Source organism: Meleagris gallopavo, chromosome 20, assembly GCF_905368555.1.
Source record: "Meleagris gallopavo chromosome 20, MGAL_WU_HG_1.1, whole genome shotgun sequence".
Classification (NCBI taxonomy): domain Eukaryota; kingdom Metazoa; phylum Chordata; class Aves; order Galliformes; family Phasianidae; genus Meleagris; species Meleagris gallopavo.
In genome coordinates, this window is record NC_139423.1 from 10,203,954 (window position 1) to 10,222,901 (window position 18,948).

Consider the following 18,948-nt stretch of genomic DNA (forward strand, 5'->3'; position numbering starts at 1 on the left):
CTCACACAGGGTACATACACCAAAGGAATTTTACTCCTGTTTCCAAGTCTGTAATCTATGTTATAAGGAAGGATCGTGTGCAGGACTTTCCACCTCTAAGGATTCTACGATTCTGCAAGGAGCCCTTCTATGGCCGGCAGTGATGGCTGAAGCCCAAACAGGGAAAGACCACACAGGTCATTCCAAGATGTTATCAATCACCTGTCTGGGATCTCAGCAGTGCTCCAGTGGCCCTGCAATGGCAGAAGGACGTGGACTTATCAGAAGCTGTAGGAACAGCCCTGCAAGTGCCTGAGGCAGTACCTGCAGAGCAGTGCTGGGGGAGAGGCTTCCTGCTTGTGGTGTCTCCCAGCACAGCTCCATTAAGTGGCTGCAAAGCACCCTCATCAGTACATAAATATACTGAGAGCTCTCTGCACAGATCCTTGCTCCGCTACAGCGTGTTGTCTGCAGCTGAGATGACCCAGGGCAGGACACAGCTGCTAGGTCAGTGAAACATGCCAGGTGTTCCTAACTCACCTTTTGCTCTTTATTCCCCCTGGACTGGAGTTTTCCACTTCAGGACACGACTGCTTTAGAATATCATAGTATTTCTGCGATTTAAAATGAGCAGGAAAGACCAGTGCCTTGCAGCCAACCTGTGAAGGGAGACAGAAACTGATGAGAACCATACTGGGGTGATGCTCAGGCCACAGAGAAGAGCAGAGCCTACCAGACAGTGACCCCACATGGCATAGGTTCTCCGGTGGCTCTGCATGGGATGTTCTCCACGGCTGCTCTGTTTAAGCACACGATCCTGACTCTCCAGACTAAACCTGAAGCTTTTTATAGACTTCCCTAGTAAGAGCCATCGTATCCGAGGTTAAAGAGTCACTGAAGAGCAGGTAAGAGGTCTTTGCAAAGTGAAAATGCAGCAGGACGCCCTGATGGCTGGGGGTTCAGTTCTTGCCGGGCAAGAAAGCAGAGCTGCAGCTGAGTTCCCCACTCCCAGAGGATCACTGTTCTTCACTGCAGTGCGAAGGTACAGGACTGATGTTTCAGGTCAGGAGTCCCAATGTTAACAAAAAGCCCAGTCCCAAGATAAAAAAAGAATTTGATTTGTGTTGATCTGAAAACAAGGATATTTGAGGAGCCTTGGGAAAACACAGAAACCTAAAGATCGCTCCTCAATTTAAGCCAGGTTTGGAGTTTTTTTGGTTTTTTGGTTTTTAAGATGCACAGATTCACAAGTTTTTTCCACCTCCTTTTAAGGCATAAGCTCTTCTGAAAATTACGGCATTTCTCATTCAACCCTTATGTTTATGTAATCCTGAAACAAGGCACTTTAATTACTCCAAGAATTTCTATTTATTTTTCAGCAGATGCGATCTGTGGAATTTGACCCAGATTTGCAAATTGCTTTCATCTCCCAAAAGCACATTTTTGTCAAATAAACTGTTTACATAAATTATTTACTTGGCTGTTCTTGTTATTTTCCCAGAATCCATGAAAGCAAGCGGCCAAATTTACACCAATACACTGTTTTTAAGTACCCTCTGGAGTGCATCAGAAGGGAAGACAAACATGTGCTGAATTTATGGAAGAGCCTGCCCAGATCCCAGGAACTGTGTCTTTTCTGGGATGTTCTGAGGCTTTCCAGCTTCCCCTGTTAGTCGCTTGAAGTTTCTATTCTGCTTTAACTAGCTTTGCAAACAGGCTCCATGAGGTGCTGCGAGGCGGATGCTGCAGGAGAGAAGAGCCTTCAGTCCAACATCTCCCATTCAGCATCGACCAGAAGGCAGCAGAGCCTTCCCCACACACCCTGCCAGGCAGAAGCTATCACCAGTTTGCTTCCACCAAGCCCTGGAAATATGATGGCAGCAAACGGAGGAAGAATGGTTGCTCAGTATTTATTACTGCGTGTGCTGGAGGGAACCTGATGTAGTAAGAAAGAGACCGCACAAGCTGATGCAATTCAATGGGCAAAGCCCAAAAATCCCCAGGGCTTTTGTCGTGCAAAAAAATCAAACAATCAGATAATTGGTGGGGATGAGGAAAACCAGAGAACCCAGTGCCAGAGGTACACGTGAAAGTGAGGAGCACTACAAAACCCGAGGCAGAGCAGCTCCCAGCAGAGCTGAAGCAAATTCTGCTCTTCCCCTTCAGCGCTCTGGGCTTATGCTGGAGAAAATCAGAGCAGAATCCGACACAAAAATACAGAAAGGGAAACAAAATCCAGGTCCTCTTGGGAAAAAAAGGATAGGATGCCATCTCAGGAGAGAGATGCAGAATGAAAGTCATGGACAGAGCCAGAAATGAAATATTCCTGATACCAGCAAGTGCAGCACCACTGTAGTGCAGCACATCACCTGTCCCAGTTAGGCAGGCGCTGGCACGTTCACTTGGAGGTTACATTCCAGCAGGCCAGAGCACCAAGACACCCACACTGCAGGGGAAGTGCTTCACTGCAGTGCATTTAGTTTTAATATCTGGAGACAACAGCAACACTAGCAGTATTACCATAAGAGGATTAAATGAAGGATGAAATGGGAACTCGAACTACAGCCCAGCAACCAAATTCCAGACTGCTGATGCAAGAAAAAAAAATCTCATCTAGCAGCAAGAAATCCCCCACTTCTTTCCAGATAATGCAAGAACCTGTATGGTGGTCTTGCTTTTATATGGCATCACCAGCCCTGCTCTGTGGCCAGCTCTCCTTGCCTCTTCCTAATATGCCTACGTGTTTAACCAGTTCACCTCTCTGTACCATCTCCCTGCTACTCCCTTTAACAAAACTGCTTTTACGACTTCCCATAACAAATCAAGTAGAATTAACAGCGAGTGCCATACAAACCTTCCTGATCACAAACTCCAGCTCAGGGGCCTGATAGGCTGGATTCACAGATACCTGAAGAAGGAGAAAGAAGGGTAATCAGAGCAACCTTACCTCAAAAACCCTCTTCCCTAATACATACTCCACCAAGAAAGTTCTCCTAGAGACAGGTCACAGCTGAAGCCTCTCCTGTTTGAGATGCAGACCTAAGAGCTCACCACAAGGAACTCACATTCACTAGAAAAGCTATCTGAACCCTGTGTTTGCATGAAAGAAAAGGGAAAAGATTCACGAGTCAGTCACAACAGCTTTAGGAATAAGAACAGTCCTCCTTTCTCCTGGCAGGCATTAAATCCGAGCCAGAGATACTCAAAACTCAAGGAACTTTGGGGTTCTTAACAGAAAACCAGCAAAATATCAGCATTTCCCTGTATGGGTCTCAACAGAGGCTGCACTGAGCACAGAAGCTGAGCTGACCCTCAGGGTCATCCTGAGCTGTGCTCATGCATCCTATTACTGCTCCTTAGCAGACATTGGGATGAACAGTGCAGAAAAAAATATACTAGTAGATGTGTTACAGTCCTTACACAGAGCACTGCATAAATAGGGCACACGTTGGTTAACGTATCAGATCATACAGTCAGTGAAACTGCCTTTCAGGGGTACACAGCTTGGGCTAGGTTTTTAAATGAGCATTTGTATCTTGAAGCCATACAGATACGTTTAGGAGGGATCTGAGTAACTGATAGCTATTAGGATAACTGCATGCACCATGAAAACCGACCGAGGGGCAATCTGGTTTGTATCCATCACTGCTTCCTGCGAGCTGTTTTCCTGCAGGCCGTCCCTTTCTATTCCCTCCTCACAGCCCCGCCGTCTGCTTCCCTGCACAGCAGCAGATGCAGAGCGCTGCACAGATCCTGCTTAAGCACTGACTTCACGAGGAGCTCACCGTGCTGGGTGCGAGCATGGAGAGAGTCAGACCATAAACCTCACTCTCCACCATATCCTATTGGTGCGTCCATCTCCTTTCCCAACGCGCTGATAAAAACCCCAGCACTTACCAGGATGATTCCTGCCTGGGCAGTTGCAAACTGCATGAGAACCCACTCATATTTATTGGGACCCCACATTCCTAGCCTGTCTCCCTTCTTCAGGCCAAGAGCCAGAAGTCCAGCTGCTGCTTGGTCTACCTGTAAAATGCAAGACAAGCACCTGAGGATCATAAACATTATGTGGCAGTGGATATCTTTCCACAAAGCGGAAGCCCAGAAGGGCTGTTCGTGTGCTGGTACTGCTTCGGAGTAGCTTTCCTCATCCTCGTCTTCTTCATTCCCCCTTTAGGATAAGCTCATTTCCTTACTAAGCAAGAGGACTTCCATTTCCATTGTTTCTTGAATAAAGGGGTGACAGACCCTGGCTCGGACGGCTCAGGGTTTGGCGGCGGTGCCTGCTGTGGGGGCTGGATCAGCTGCAGAGCCTGGAGAGGAGCTGGATCAGATCCAAAGGCCTCCTCCTCCGGGAGGTGCTGATAGGTGCAGACCAGACCTCAGCACAGTGCGGTGAGCAGCAGATCTCCGGCTTGGCCAGGATCGGGGCATACGTTTGTTAAACATTCTATCAGTTTTTTAGGATTCTGCACTTGCTCAGGGTTGAAATCCAAAACCACTGGAGGTAACAAAGTTGAAAGTCAACCAACCTGACCAACACAAGAGCTAAAGGCTGCTCCAGGTGGTGGAAACATCATGAGTCAGCCCATAGAAATTATCGCCACCACCTGATGTATTAAGTATGAAAGTTCATTTTGGAACATAAAGTAATCATTTCACGTATGCTGTCTTCTCCCTTTGATCCTGTGGTCTGTAAGGACAAAGGCAGCACACACCCACTGCACGTTCGCTCTGCAGTGCTGTCACTGCGGGCTCAGACCCAGGACAGAGACGCACACAGGACAATCCTCGCTCCTGAGCTAACCAAGGAAACCAGGCTGGATTTCTCCATTAACCCAGCTGTCCCAGCGTATCGGTTCGGGCTCTGACGTGGATCAGACACTCACCTCCCCTTTGAACTGAGCAAACGTTTTCCGAACTCCATCTCGGTGGAAAACGAAGGCGTCACGGTGGGGAAACCGCTCCGCTGTCTCATCCAGGCATTGGCCCACAGTTTTGTTTATAAGTGGAACGTCTAGGGTCCCCTGGATATAGCTGTCGGTCACCCTATGGGACGCAGAAAGTGTCCTTGCGTGCAGGACACTGAGAAGGAAAAGAAGCTGTGAGACAGATGCCAGCGGGGTTTCTCTGCTCTCACAAACCCACCAGCACTTCATGCACACTGTCCCAACTCCTTACTGAGGTGGTCGCCTCCCAGCTTGCCCAGCTGACTTCCTAATACGTAATGGAAGATACAAAGAATTCCTAAGCCACCAGGTTCAGCTCAGGGCTCTGGTTACAAAAGAGTGTCTTTTTTAATGTAACCAGTCATTACAGTGCTCCCAGTCTCCATACGAGAGTTAAAAGCCTTGGCCGCTTATCTCTGGATCACCTTTGCAGCCTCTCCTGTGCTATTCCAGCCCGAGCTCCACCCGGACCGAGGACTACAGAACGGTGAACTGAATCAGACAGAAGCGGGTTTTTTTCCTTCCCAAGGCCCAGTGGCTCACTCCCATGAGGTGTAAGCAGTGCATCCCACTGAAGTCAGCAGAGAGCTTTTGCTCTGCATCAGCTCAAACAGCAGGCAGCTATCACAGCATCACAGCATCACCCGACCCAGAACAAAGGGGCATCCCCAGCACGTCCCACGCTCAGCCCAGGCAGAGCACCGCATGCACACCACACCTGCAGAAACATGCCTACAGCAGAGTTAAGACCAGTGCTCTTGTGAGATGCCACAGAAATATGAGGAAGGTGGTTCAATGCCAGGGCTGCTAAATGAACATCAGAGCTGGTGCTATCCTCCTTAGATTTCGAAAGAACAGCCACCACCCTGAAAGAAGATCCTGGGACACAAACGTGCTTGCCCTCACTTATCTCTACATGTCGGGGCCACTGTGAGATATTTCCCTCTTCCAGAAAGAGAGATGACAAACCGAACTAGTGAGCTCCAGCAAGACCTAGGTGCACTATAGGGAATCACATGCAGCCGCTTCTGTGCCTAAGATCAAGAGGACCTCCAAAAGCACTTGGAAAGCAGCTGCCCCACCTGGAGATGCCCAGTCAGCAGGCACACAGCACAGGGCTGAAACCAAAACACCGCTCACCCCCAGGGCAGGAGCCCCCAGCAGCCCCAGGGAAGGCGCACTGCCTGCTGCTCGCTGTGCTGCTCTCATTCATCTGCTGTGAAAACTACTCCAAACATTTCTAAATATCTGGAGAGACTGTGGATTTGGCAGTTTACTGAGAGATCGTAACATTAAAAAGTGCAAATAACATGGAAGGACAGCAATGAAAACGTTTGCGGGGATGTTCATTGTAACGGCTTCCTTCTGCTGGGAAGAGGAGATGGCTGAGAAAGTTAAACAAAACTTAGTGCTGCGTCATTTTAACCTGTTCTAAAAGGATCTGGGGAGAACAAGACAGTCTTATCTCAGAGCATAAAAACTGTTGAGAAGAGATCAAAGGAGTTGAGCCTTAACCGAGAGCTACTGGCAGAGTAATGACCAGCGTGTGCAGCACTAAGCGGGCTGTGCGTGCTTTACTGCCTCCGGGAGCAAAACCACAGAGGCAGCAATAAAACGAGGAGCTAGCAGAGCAATGACAGGAGAGAGCTGCAGGGCCAGCAAAGCAGGCTGGCAGGGGAGAGAAGGATACACAACAAACAGAGACATCAGGACGGAGGACAACCTGGGAGGCATTTCAGCAGAGAAGGGCCTTGGCAGAAGTGGTGGGACGCAGTACTTGAGCACAGAAATGATACTGGAGAGGAAAGGGGAAGTAGCAAGAAGCTGTGGGCAGAGCACTAGTGAAAAGCGCTTTAAAATCACTACGGCTTTCCCTGACGGTCAGCTGCTTCGCTCAGCACAAAAGCGGCAACTTCCTCTGAAACCGCAGCTGTCAAGGATCCCAGCGCTGCTGTTCTCCCTTCCTCTGCTCTGAGCCTTTCTCTGCCCAGCAGCCGCCTGCCAGGCAGGATGCAGCCCCACCAGCACTGCCACCTCCTGGTTCCTCTCTCCTCACTCCTCACCTTCTTTCCTCCACTCCTGACTCGGGATACTCCTAGGAAGGACGGGGGTAAGCAGCACTGCCCTTTGTTCACAGACGTGGGGCAGAGGAAAAAAAACAGACCGCCCTGAAATCAAATTTTACCCATTCATTATGGGATCAGTGCTCTGCAAAGCCTTTGTGCTAATAGCCGAGAACTTGCTTTGCTGCCCATGAGGAACAAGATCAGCAGGGGGTTACTTCCTCAGCGAGATGGGCTTCTGCCTCCTGGCCGGTACAAGTAGAGCTGCTGCCTTTGGGAGCAGCTGGGCTCACAGAGCAGAGCAGCACAGCCTGACCCTCTTCCCACACTCCTGTCAGCAACGGCAGCTCTGCTCTGTTCAGGCAGTCACTTCTCACTGCTCTGTACAGCAGTTCACCCTGCGGCTGCAAGGGCTGCCCCAGAAGGAGGAGGGAGGACATAATCGAACAAGCAGTACAGAGAATTATCTTTTCTTTCAAAGCTCCTGGGCTAGGCACATATAAAGACCAGGAGATGAAAGAAAGCTCCACAGAACAAAAGCCTTTGATAAGAGTTGAAAAAGCTCTCCCTAATCCACAGAAGAGTGTTTTTAGGGGGGCAATAAAGAACACGGCAGCTCCTGCAATCGTGAGCCATCCTCACGCTGCTGCAGGGCAGTTTTAGAAAAGCCCCTCCCATACGGTTGGACTAGATGATCTTATAGGTCGGTTCCAACCTTGTGATTCTATGATTCCTCACACTGCCAGGGCAGGAAACCATAAACCGTTTGCAGAATATCAGTGGAGGCCGCCACACTCACATCTCTCTGCAGCCAAGTCACCTCCAGTTCCAGTGGAAGCAGAGCTCATCTCTATGGTGATGCTCCACATTTCCCACCAGCTGCACGGAGAAGCAGGCGCTGCTCGGTGCTGAGCTGCCTCGGACAGCCGGGGTCAGGTGAGCCTGGGGTCAGCGAGCAGAGCCCACCTGCTGAGCAAGAGCTCTTCCACCAAGTGCATCCCCCCATCGCCCGGAGCCCTGGAGCCCTGTGCTGTGCTGGGAGCAGCAGAAGGCTTTCATCGACCGCGCTCTCTTGGGACTCAATCCAAGGGAGCCGCGACCAACTGGTTAAAAAATACATCTGGTCTCACGTGTTTCCCCAGCACGGGGCTGACAAAACGAGAAGCAGAAAGAAAAAGGAAGAGAACGTTCAATTGAAATCCAGGCCCTGCAGCTGATAGTCTGATCTTTATGCTTTCTGCAGTCTCCTTTGATGTCCTCTGAGCTGCTCGCACAGCCCTGCACCGCTGCCATGAAGGTGTGAAGCTCACAGCAGGCAGAGCAGAACCTCAGCTTACAGCCCCACTTCCTCCCAGGCTGAGGGGGCGAAGGCTCCCACTGACCTCACGGGGGCCGGAGCCCCAAGGCCCGTGCATGAGGGGCTGTTTTCAATCTGAGAACACTGAAAGTTCCTCACGTGGTCCCCAGAAATTCTCCCGTGCAGAAACGTTCTGGGGCCTGATCCTCACTCCTTAACACACAAACCCCGAGCAAAACCACAGCTCCTCCTTCCTCCAGTTTTCATGGCTCCATCTCCCTCCCTGTCCCAAATGTGGGGATGAAAGAACGTCAAAGAACTGTGAAATATTTCTTTACAAAACTCTGCACTCTGAAGAGTTTCAGTGGCAATGCCCTCGCAGTGTGGAAGCAAACAGCTGCCTCCCAGGCCCCCACCCTGCACCAAAAACACCTGCAGCTTTGAAATCCGGGTCTGAAATAGCTCACGCTCATAGCCCAGAATCACTAACTGGTCTCAAAATGCTTCTCTTCAGAAACACCAAGGGAGCAAAACTCACAGCTTTCATCTGGTTTGAGCTCCCCAGATTCAAATCTGATCTCTGGAAATGCTTTGGCACTTCTGTACTACTTATTTCTTGGCCATAGCGAAAAGCAAAAGGTGCAGGCCAAAGTAAAACAGCATTCTGGAAGCACCGGGAGCCTAGAACAGAAGGAAGCAGGCAGATGCATCACGTGGGAACGATCAGCAGCACCATGCTGACAGCAGGCTGCCTCCTCCTGCCCAGAGCCAACAGCCAGCACGAGAGCGACTGCACAGAGCATTTCAAGAGAAAGAATGTTTAAATGGAATGGGTCCGAAGGATTTATATATTTTCTTTAGTCTTTGCTGTAGAAGACAAATAATTCACCCTCCACCCCCTCCTGTGGCACAGCTGGAGGTAAAACAAGTCAGGAGTCGCTGGCTTGATCTGATGGCAGCTCTCCTTTCCCTGCCTCAGCTGGCAGAAGGCAAACAAAACTCCTCTTGGGTTTCACCAATAAACTTTGAGAGCACATCTTCTTTCAGCAACGCATTCCAGCAGCAAAGCAGCCTGCAGTGCCTGCAAACGAGCCAGCATCACTACCATGCTGCTCCTGCATGGCAGCCACCTCAGCAGCAACACTGCACAGAGAAACGTCGGGGCGCGGGGGAAGAGCTTCCTCCTTGTCTCATGTGAAAGCAAGGCCAGCAGGTAGATCGCATTGGCCCATAAAACACTGCTACCCAGCAGGCACCCATCAAACCTTATAAAGCAGTCTCAATCAATCCCAGGAGCTGTGTGTGATTAACCCTGAGCAACGTTTTACAGCTGCTGACATAAGATAACCGGTTTCATTTTTCATCTCTTTTTCCATCTCTGCAGAAATTACCCTGAGAAGGGAGGTGTAACCCCTCATCCCCTGCAGTGAGCGCAGAGCTGCCCTGAGCAGCGCGGGGTGCTGACTGACTGCTGCTGCTCCCCGTCCTCACGGGGCTCAGAACCGATCCCAACTACAGAGCTCGGATTTGGGGAAGCTCAAGGACTCCACATCCAGCTTCTCACTCATGGAAATCCATTACGATCACCTCCCCAAAGCAACAAGTCCTGGGTCTTTTATACAAAACAACTGCAAGGAAGGAGTGGGGAGCCAGCACGGCTCTGCACTATCTTTACCTCCTTGCTCTTTAACACAACCCTGTTGGCTGCGGAGTTGATCACCTTTTGATTACTTTTTGTTTGTTTACTTTAGTTGGAGCACTGGTGATCTCCAGAGTTTTCACAGAGCCCTCAGGTTTCAATTCCAGCAGACTGGCTGTGTTGTCCCACGTGCCTCGTTCTGCCCAAAGGATAAGTACTGCGCAATGCTGAGAGCAGAATTTACTAAGTCTTCACGGTACTAGAAAGTTTATTCTTCCAAATAGGCATCGTGAGTCACTGTTCTGCCACCCAGCTTCACACGGAACGCTGGGCTGGAGTCCAAACTGCAATAAATATTCTGTGTCGCTTCCCTCCTGTTTCTTAAGAACAGATGCTGAGATGGTATCTCCCCATCAGAGCCCAGCTGAAAAGGATTACCTGCACCCCGAGTGCGAACCCTGCCGAGCCACTTCCTGGAAGTCACGCCTCCGGGTGGGATTAGTGTCTGAATTCCAACTAATCCTTCAAAGCCAATTGCTTTCCCGTCGCCGTTTTTCCTAGGAGCTTGCTCCAAAAGGCAGCGAGAACCGGCCAGCTGCAGAGCTGCTCGGAGCCACGGACCTGCCGGCCCCGCGCTGCTGCAGACCAGCAGCCTCTGCACGGCCGTAATAACGACACGGGTACAGGGACACCGACGGGCACGGCCCGCGAGTCGGAGCGCTGGGCGGGGAGGAGAAAGGAGCTCGTCTGTACGTCGCGCGTTACAGCGCAGTCGGGATGGAGCTGCTGCACAAAGAAAGTTCAGCCCCGGGCTGAACACATTCCTCCGCACGCTGCGCGGGGCTGTCCCTGCCCCTGGAGGAGGCTGCCCGTCTGCTGCTGCTTCAGGGGGACACTGGGGAGCCAAAGTACGGCGACGCACCGAGTTGACCCTCCAGCACCCCGAGCCCAACCCGGCCCCTCTGCATGCAGCCACCGCCTGGCTCGACACCCCCGTCCCTCCGCCCCCTTCAGCCCTACGCAACTCCCCGCTGCCCCCAACGACACCCTGCCCCGCGGAGCCCCGTCCCCTCCACCCCCCTCACTTTGCTCCCCGCAGCCCCCGGCCCCGGCCGTACCGCGCGCTCAGGCGGAGCAGCCCTCGGCGGGGCAGCGCTGCGAGCAATGCGGCGGCAGCCATGAGTGCGGCGACAGCAGAGCCGGGGGCCGCGCCGCCTTCCCGCTCCGCTCCGAGCGCGGCTCCGGCGGGGGCGGTGCGTGGTTCGGCCCGGCCCGGCCCGGCCCTCCTCAGCCCCGGTTTGGCCTCGCCCGGCCCCGGGGAGGGCAGGGCTTGGCTTGGCCGGCCTCGCCCGCAACGCCCCGGCCCTGGAGGGAGGAGGGGGTGGGAGCCGGGAGCCCTGCTAACCCCCGCCCGCTCTGCCGGGTGGAGCAGGTCGCAAAGCATCTTCCATGCGTGGGTTCCCCCCTGGAGCGGCGGGGGGATGCTGCGTGTGCCAGGGCACGGCCGCGGCTTCCGGGATCCCCCCTTTCCTTCCCGGCCACCCGCACGCTGCTGACGGCACTGAGCCCCGTCGCCCTGCTCGCTTCTCTTCCCAGCTCCCTGCCCTGCAGCTCTGTTCCTCTGCTCTGTCCCCAGGCTGTCCCAGCTGCCACTTTTTCCCTCACCCCAAGCGCTTTGCCGCAGCCGTCCCGAAGCCCTCACGCAAACCCTGAGCCTTGGCTGACACGGACTTTGGTACAAGGGCTGAAATTGACTCCGACAAGGCAACCAGCGCTGCTTGCTTGTTTTTCTGCATCTGTCAGAGCCCTGTGAGTCACTAATTAATTTCTAGCCTTATCCACTTAATGAGTTATCGCAGTTACCACCTCGCTAATGGCTTGCAGCACTCCCTGGCTGTCTGTACCCCGTCACATCACACAGAGCAGTGAGGAGCAGCAGAGCCGGGCATGCCAAGGGCAGAGGCAGCACCCAGAGGAGCCCCGCAGCACACAGCAGCACTGACACTGGTGCAGAAGGGCTGACACGTGTGGCATTCCTTGTGGCAAATGATTGACAGACTCTCTGGGCACTGCTGGAGGCCGGGGTATAAATTCGGTGCCAGAAGGTAACCTGTGTCTCAAACATCACACAGACGTTAACCAGGCGGTGCCACCAGGGTGGGCTGAGAGGTGGCCTGATTCTCACTCAGCCACTGACCTGCAGGACAATCACTGGCAGTCATTTTGCAACCCCACTTCTGGTTTTCCCCTCTGCCGGGGGGACACCAGAGTTCAGCAATGGGAGATGCTTCCAGGCTCACTCACCGTGTCGAGTGCAACAGAGCTTATGAACAAGGGCATCAATACTGGCTGCAGTGAATCTTAGATATCAAAGCCACAAAATACGCTCGTAACACAACCACATAATGAAATGCTGCCCGCAACCAAATCTCTTGTTTGGGATGGTTGGCTTTAGAAGCAGATCTTGGATTTCTCTCAGTGTGCATTGCTCGTGAAGCACAAGGAGCTTGTTTGGTGGCAGCAGTGGTGCTGATTTACTTGGTTGGAAGAAGGAAAACCTTGCCTTTGAAATGTGAAAAACTGGTGAGCAGGTAGGTGAGTGTGTGCATTTCCATAGATGATGTAAGGCTGTATGGTGTTCATGGCCAGGAGCCTCTGCTGCAGCAAAGCACGGTGCAATTATCTGTATCTGTACTGCAGGAGCATCAACATGTGCTCAGTGTTGTATAACCACAGAGAAAAAAAATCAATGTCTTTGATATAAAAAAAAAAAAAGAGGAGTCAGACCTCCTCTCCTCTCCCTGGCACAGATTTGCCCTTCATTGCCCTCTGAACCTTGCTGCAAAAAGCAGGAGCTTTGCATAACCAGTCCTCGCTTCTCTCCAGAGAGGGCTCTGCCATGTCAGCTTGCCACTGGGAGGCACAATAACCCGCTTTACCAAATTCTTATAACCTCCTGGATGAAAGCACATCAACCTTAGGTACTTTCCACGGTATTTTCTAGGATGCAAATCCTTGTTTACCTTGTTTACCATGCCTTTGCTCAGAACCTCCAGGAATCTCCGTTACATCTGAGATAAGCAGATCCCCCCGTGCTGGGAGAGACTCGGTGACGCTGCACAGAGCAGCCAAGGTGCTCCCAGGGCACAGCTGTGCCACAGCAGTTACAAACGCCTCTGTAAGCGCACGTAGGTCACAATGCGTGTAGAGGCTTGGAAACTCAGGGCTCGTTCTCACCGTAATGCCGCGACTGGGGAGCACTAATTCGGCTCTGCCTCAGGAAAAACTCTTCCTGTGACTTTTTTGGCCGTGGGTCAATCGGGACAGGAGAGCACTTTGCTGGTGGAGCTTTCGGATCAGAAGAGAAGTTGCAGAATTTCTCCTCGCAGAGAGGAACACCTCGCTCCAACTGCAGCTCCCAAAAGACAATCCGGACTCCGAGCGCGGCGGAGGCGGAGGCGCGGCGCTGCGCGATGCGGCCCGGCGGAGGGAGGCGCGGACCGCTGCGCGCTGCCGCTCCGGGCCGGCAGGTGGCGCTGCGCGGCACCGCGGTGCGGACGTGGACGCGGAAGTGGCTGGCGGGGCGGCGGGGCGGCGCGGGGTCCGCGGAGCGACCATGGCGCGGGGCGGCGGCAAGGCGGGCAGCCTGAAGGACAAGCTGGACGGCAACGAGCTGGACCTGAGCCTGTGCGGCCTGAGCGAGGTGCCGGTCAGGGAGCTGGTGAGCGTCCGAGCGTGCGGGGCCGGTCGGGAGCGGCGGGCCGATGCCGGCTCTGGGGCAGCGGCGCGGTGACCCGGCGCGCGGGGACGGAGCCGGGCGGCGGGGCGTCACGGCCCGCTTGGCGGAGCGGCGCTGCCCGGCCGCGCGAATAGCGCCGGTTTGCTCCTTAAAGCGAGAATCCCGGCTGCGGGCCCCGTCGAGATACAAGGTAGCTTCGCGGAAGGCCGATACAAAAGTAGCGCCTTCCAGAAGGTGTCCGCGCGGATCCGTGCGTTCATGCGGGGCCGCTTTCTTTCAGGCTGCGCTTCCAAAAGCGACCGTGCTGGATTTGTCCTGTAACAGCCTGGTTTCCTTGCCGGTAAGACGCCCGACAGCCTTTGTGAGGATGAAGCAGAGCTGGTAGGAAATGTCGGGAAGAGATCGTTGGAGCTCCAACAGCCGCCGGCTCGGCCGGAGGTCGGAAGGAGCCCTGGGCGCTGCTGCTCCTGCGGCGGCTGAAGGCGCTGCTGCCAGCGCAGGGCGGGTCGGTGCGGGCAGCGCTGCGGGGCAGACAGCGGCTCACGAGAAAAGGGTTGTGCTGAGCACATTGCAGAACCCTCCCGCCGGGATCGCGGTGTGAATACGGAGCAGGCTCAGCAGCTGCAGGAATTCACTGTTTCAGTTGTGTTGCTCCGTCTGCCCCACCGTCACCTACCTCGCTTTTCCGAGGCAAAGGAAGCGGGGGATTCTCCACCAGTTCTGTGGGTAGCGGAGGGTTTGGGGCTTTTATCAGGTGCGGACTCAGCACAGCCCCTCTGAGGACCCTTCAGTAAGGCGCTGAAATGCTTTTCCTGCTTTTTGCTTGTGTTTTAGTCAGATTTCTGCAGTTTGACACACCTGGTGAAACTGGATTTGAGTAAAAACCGGCTCCAACAGCTGCCCGTGGACTTTGGGCGCCTGGTCAGCCTGCAGCACCTGGACCTCCTCAACAACCGTTTGGTCACCCTGCCCGTCAGCTTTGCACAGCTCAAGGTAAAGCCGGCGGCCCGGCGGTTACGTAAACGTTGGGACGCAGCCCAGGGTCTTGTGATCCTTCTCAAGTTGATTTCTGTGGTGAAGCATCGATCCTGATGACTACTCCTTCCAAAATTCAGCTGTCTCTGCACTACAGCCCACAGGAAATTCTCTCAGGCTATTGAGAACACTGAGCTCCCTACTCTCTTCCATACCTATTTCATTCTTGGGAAAACCAAGCAACTCTTTGCTTCTGCTTTGAATTTCTTAAATAACCACAGGTCTGTTGTGACGCTTGTGGTCATCTGCTTACCCTGAGCTCTGACAGCCTCCCCTTCACCATCCCTTCCTGCAGAACCTGAAGTGGCTGGATCTGAAGGACAATCCCCTGGATCCTGTTCTAGCTAAAGTAGCCGGAGACTGTCTGGATGAGAAGCAGTGCAAGCAGGCTGCAGTCAGGGTAAGGAACCTGCTGCTGTTTTATTCTTGTTTCTTTTCTTTGTTGGTGATGGTTTTTTTCCTCTCTTTACTTAGCAAGCTCTAAAGTTTCTTTGGCCAGTGAGGTGCCAGTTCTCTGCACTGATTTTACTGCTTCCATGGCTATAGAGAAAAAACTGGGCGTGGGACTCTCCTGTCAGTAGAATTGAGGACTAAATGCTGCTTTGCTAAGGAATTGAAGGCACAATCAGACAGAATAACTTGTGCATAGGCTTTGTTATACTCTAGAGTATAAAAATCTTCATAGAACTACTATGGGAAACCATAGGGTCATGTAAGTAGTTGTTGCTGGGATTTGTGGAGCAAAAAGTTAAAATATGCACTTCTGTTACTGCCTTGCCATGCTGCTGTGAAATAGTTCAGGCTGATGAAACAAGCTGTTCCATGATCCTCCGTAACTGCTAGCACCGGTAATTTTAAAGCAGAGACCTCTGCTTCTTAACTGCAAAGATGGATGTAGTGAGAGTTGTCTCCAAGTCGTACCTGGAGGGCTCAGTCTGCTGCGGCCGTCTGAGCAGAGCAGTGGTCAGATCCATCTGACTGCCTTCACACACCCTGCCGCCAGCCTTCTGCAGGCATCTCACCTTGTTCTCTTGGACTTGAAGGTACTGCAGCACATGAAAGCGATCCAGTCTGAGCAGGATCGAGAAAGGCAACAGAAGCTCCAAGCAGAGCGAGGTAAGCACAGAGTCCTCACGTGCACACTGCTGAATTCTGCCCACAGTAATGATTGCCAGCAGGCAAATGTTTGTAACTATTGGAATTCTGAGCAGGGTGGAATGGCTGGATGGAGAAAGATAACTGATGCTAGCTCTGGCCTTCTTGACAGAATCATAGGATGGCTTAGGTTGGGAGATACCTTAAGAATCACCTCGTTTCAACCCCACTGCCATGGGCAGAGACGCCTCCAACCGGACCTGGTTGCTCAAAGCCCCATTCAGCTTGATCTTGCACGCTTCCAGGGAGCAGAATGAAAGATAAATAAAAGAAAAAAACCACCACCACCAGAACAAACCATTACAGCACAGGATAGTTATTTGATTTCAGAGCATCAAAGAATAGTTAAGGTTGGAAGAGAAATCTGGAGGTCATCTGGTCCAACTCCCTCCTCCAGCAGGGACATTGAGACAGCTTGCCCAGGACTGTGTCCAGGGGTTCCAATTAGGAGCAGAGAAGCAGGTAGTAAGGAAGAAGCCAATGACAGTCCTTTGTATAAATGGAAAACTTCCTATTAATCCCCAGAAATGGAAAAGAAGCGTGAAGCAGAACAGCGAGCCAGGGAGGCTCAGGAGAGGGAACTGAGGAAGCGAGAGAAGGCAGAAGAGAAGGAACGCAGAAGGAGGGAATACGATGCTCAGAGAGCTGCAAAACAGGAGGCGGAAAAGAAAACTAAAAAGGAAACTGCGCAGACCCGAAGTAAGTGGTGTCCACAGTGAGCTCAGTAGAGTGTGCTTTAATGTATGCCTTGTGGAAAAGAGTGAACACGACCACTGCCACGGAACTGCATCGTGCTTAACCTGCATTATAGGTTTGATAGTGCCGGACTTGCATTTATGCAGCTTAGGTACTGAGAGGGACCTGGGGTGGGGGAAGCAGCACAGCAGTAGGGCTTACAGACAGACAGCTGTAGGCAGGTAAAACAGCGATTTAACACCCGGGTTCCTGATGAGCTGCTGAACTACAAGTTCCATAAAGTGCTCTGAGTGCCCCTAAAAACTTCTCCATTCATCTAATCATAGGTGTACTGAACTATAGGTTTAAAAACAGATCTTGTGCAACACACAGATGCTCTGCTCCTTTTTCACTTCTGCCCACGAAAGTAAATCTCATGCCTTTCTCCTAAAGCGACCATAGTTCAATAAGGAGAGTTCTGTGAGAAAACGTGAGCCTAGCACAGGCTGAAAAGTACGTTCCCTGAGCATCACGTAGGCTGGTAAGGATATCTGAACGATTCCTCAATGTCTTGCAAACATTCTTTTTGCAGAGCCCGCCTCCAGTTCTCGCGCACCTCAGCCGGCGCGGCACAGGCACTCGTGGTCGCGGTCGGTGCTGAGGGCGTTGCTGCTGGTGCTGCTCTGCATCCTCTGCTCTTTGGCTGTCTGCAAACTGACAGAGCTACGGCACCAACCGCTGTGCGTCAGTGTGAACACTCTCTATGAAGATGTAGTTGCTGCTGTGCAAAACCACAAAACCCTGCAGAACATGCTACAGCACAACTCGCAGCAGTGATTGTCCTGGATGGGCGCCTGCTTTGTCAGCATCTCCTTTCACCATCCACGCAGCCAGAATTCCTATGGAATTGTGTTCTGATGAAACTGCTTTCTATCCGTCAGCATTAATTTGCTGGTCCACTCCACGTAGAGTAGTAGTTCTCGTTGGGATCACGGTTGCTGTGCATGTTTCTCAGTTGGCCTGTCGCTCCCGTTATCTGCCTAGATTAACTTAATACTTCTTGCCCCCGAGGGATTTACATCCAGGTCTTAAGACACAGAAAGATGTCAATTTATTGGAGTGGAAAAAAAGTGGCTTTCAGTTATCTAGGTAGTTTGAGCTCTGTAATGCAGGTATAAGGTTTTTTAATACATATCCATTTCTTGCTCTCGTTTCTATTAGTGCTGCAATTGATGACATGACTGTATGGGAGTAATGTATGTAGGCCTCCTCCAGGACCAATGACATTTGTGGAATGGCTGTGCATCTGTGTTGTTGGAGTGAAGAAGCTGATGTACTATTGAAAGAAACTGAAAATTTTCAATACAACATTTTTAGCATCAATTTGTCTGAAGTGAATGTTTGTATTGTTAATACAGGACAGCATTTGTTTTAGTTACATATCCTAGAAACAGCTAACACTGCAGTCACTCGTTTTAGCCAGCTAGGACCAGCAAAGGAGCTACAGCTCAAAAAGGGCTTCTTGCCAGCCTGCAGTCTTGTCAAAGAACGTGAGTGCAGGGGGATCTGACACACACAGACAGGAGAGCTGCCGCAGCACGCAGCGCTGGGTGGCACTGTTGCAGCAGCACAAAGCCCGGCCCAGACTTCACCCTGGGACTTGCAAAGGCTGGGAGGTTTGGCACGTTGTCTAAAGAAGAAATCTCAGCTGTGTAAAGGCATAATAATTCTAAATAATCTCCACCCAGAGGAAAACCAAGCGAGTTTGTCATATGCTTACAGGGTTTGTGACTGTAAAACAAAGCGAAGTGTAAATGTAATGATGCAAGTGCAGGTTTCAGAATAGCCATGCTACAAACTCCACGGAGACATAGCTGTGTTTGGCACCTGCTTTGCTCCCTCTTTTGTAACACCTGGAATGACTGCATTATTACTGACAGAAGGGCAATTCCGCTGTTACTGCACTACTACAAGGAAGTCATCCGTACCATTTCATATCAGTGACCAAGGTCATAATTGAAGCAGTAAAGCTAGGAGAAGGCTTACGATACACCTGTAGTTCTCCCTTTTCTTCTGAAAGGTAATCAGCAGCACGGATGTAAAACAAAAGGATAGAGAGGCTTCCCAGCCCTCTGACACAGCAGTATATTGCACGTTTTCTAAGCTTCCTTGAAACAGCTTTAGGTTTTGTTTTTAACTCATGGTCTTTAACAGGTCATTGCTTACTATCCAGAAACACAGCAAACAACACTCAAAGCAAAGACCTGCTTGTCAGCACCTGGCAGCAGCCTGCAGCTCTACCACCTAGAAGAGAGTCCTGCTTAAGGCAGCAAATGCAGGGCTAATAAGATTTGTCAGTCTAGGTCAGCAGCACCTACTGGCCACACCGAGGCACCCACTGTGTGCGAAGCCACTGC

At 51.9% G+C, this 18,948-nt stretch overlaps 2 protein-coding genes across 5 annotated transcripts in view; one reads left to right on the plus strand and one right to left on the minus strand.

Annotated features, from left to right (window-relative positions):
• ACSF2 (acyl-CoA synthetase family member 2) overlaps positions 1 to 11,738 on the minus strand; it is a 36,036-nt gene extending 24,298 nt beyond the window's left edge. Inside the window, exons 1-5 of one of the 3 annotated variants that reach the window (XM_010721618.3) lie at positions 11,593 to 11,738; positions 4,869 to 5,064; positions 3,877 to 4,005; positions 2,834 to 2,887; positions 520 to 638 (exon numbers count right to left, since the gene is read on the minus strand). In XM_010721618.3, the coding sequence (XP_010719920.1) occupies positions 520 to 638; positions 2,834 to 2,887; positions 3,877 to 4,005; positions 4,869 to 5,064; positions 11,593 to 11,723 (629 nt within the window). In that variant the 5' untranslated portion in view covers positions 11,724 to 11,738. Of the gene's footprint in view, positions 1 to 519; positions 639 to 2,833; positions 2,888 to 3,876; positions 4,006 to 4,868; positions 5,065 to 11,045; positions 11,387 to 11,592 lie in introns of those variants that run through there. The other 2 variants (XM_085240059.1, XM_085240060.1) reach the window with 2 other exon arrangements.
• A 1,718-nt stretch (positions 11,739 to 13,456) lies between these two features.
• LRRC59 (leucine rich repeat containing 59) lies at positions 13,457 to 17,914 on the plus strand. 2 transcript variants are annotated; one of them, XM_085240071.1, is made up of 8 exons: positions 13,457 to 13,648; positions 13,947 to 14,006; positions 14,501 to 14,659; positions 14,997 to 15,101; positions 15,745 to 15,817; positions 16,382 to 16,555; positions 16,879 to 16,969; positions 17,124 to 17,914. In XM_085240071.1, exons 1-8 carry the CDS (start codon positions 13,544 to 13,546, stop codon positions 17,296 to 17,298), a joined length of 942 nt encoding a protein of 313 aa, XP_085096197.1. In that variant the 5' UTR covers positions 13,457 to 13,543; the 3' UTR covers positions 17,299 to 17,914. The 2 variants fall into 2 exon arrangements, with proteins under 2 accessions (XP_085096197.1, XP_085096196.1); XM_085240070.1 differs by lacking the exon at positions 16,879 to 16,969 and having other exon boundaries at positions 13,459 to 13,648.
• Positions 17,915 to 18,948: the final 1,034 nt, after the last annotated feature.

What these genes read in the sequence shown, in the direction of transcription:
- LRRC59 (XM_085240071.1), top strand. Translation starts at nt 13,544, where the DNA reads ATGGCGCGGGGCGGCGGCAAGGCGGGCAGCCTGAAGGACAAGCTGGAC. An exon ending in ACAGCCTGGTTTCCTTGCCG is followed by an intron (nt 14,007 to 14,500) that starts GTAAGACGCCCG and finishes CTTGTGTTTTAG; the next exon opens with TCAGATTTCTGCAGTTTGAC. An exon ending in TCAGCTTTGCACAGCTCAAG is followed by an intron (nt 14,660 to 14,996) that starts GTAAAGCCGGCG and finishes CCCTTCCTGCAG; the next exon opens with AACCTGAAGTGGCTGGATCT.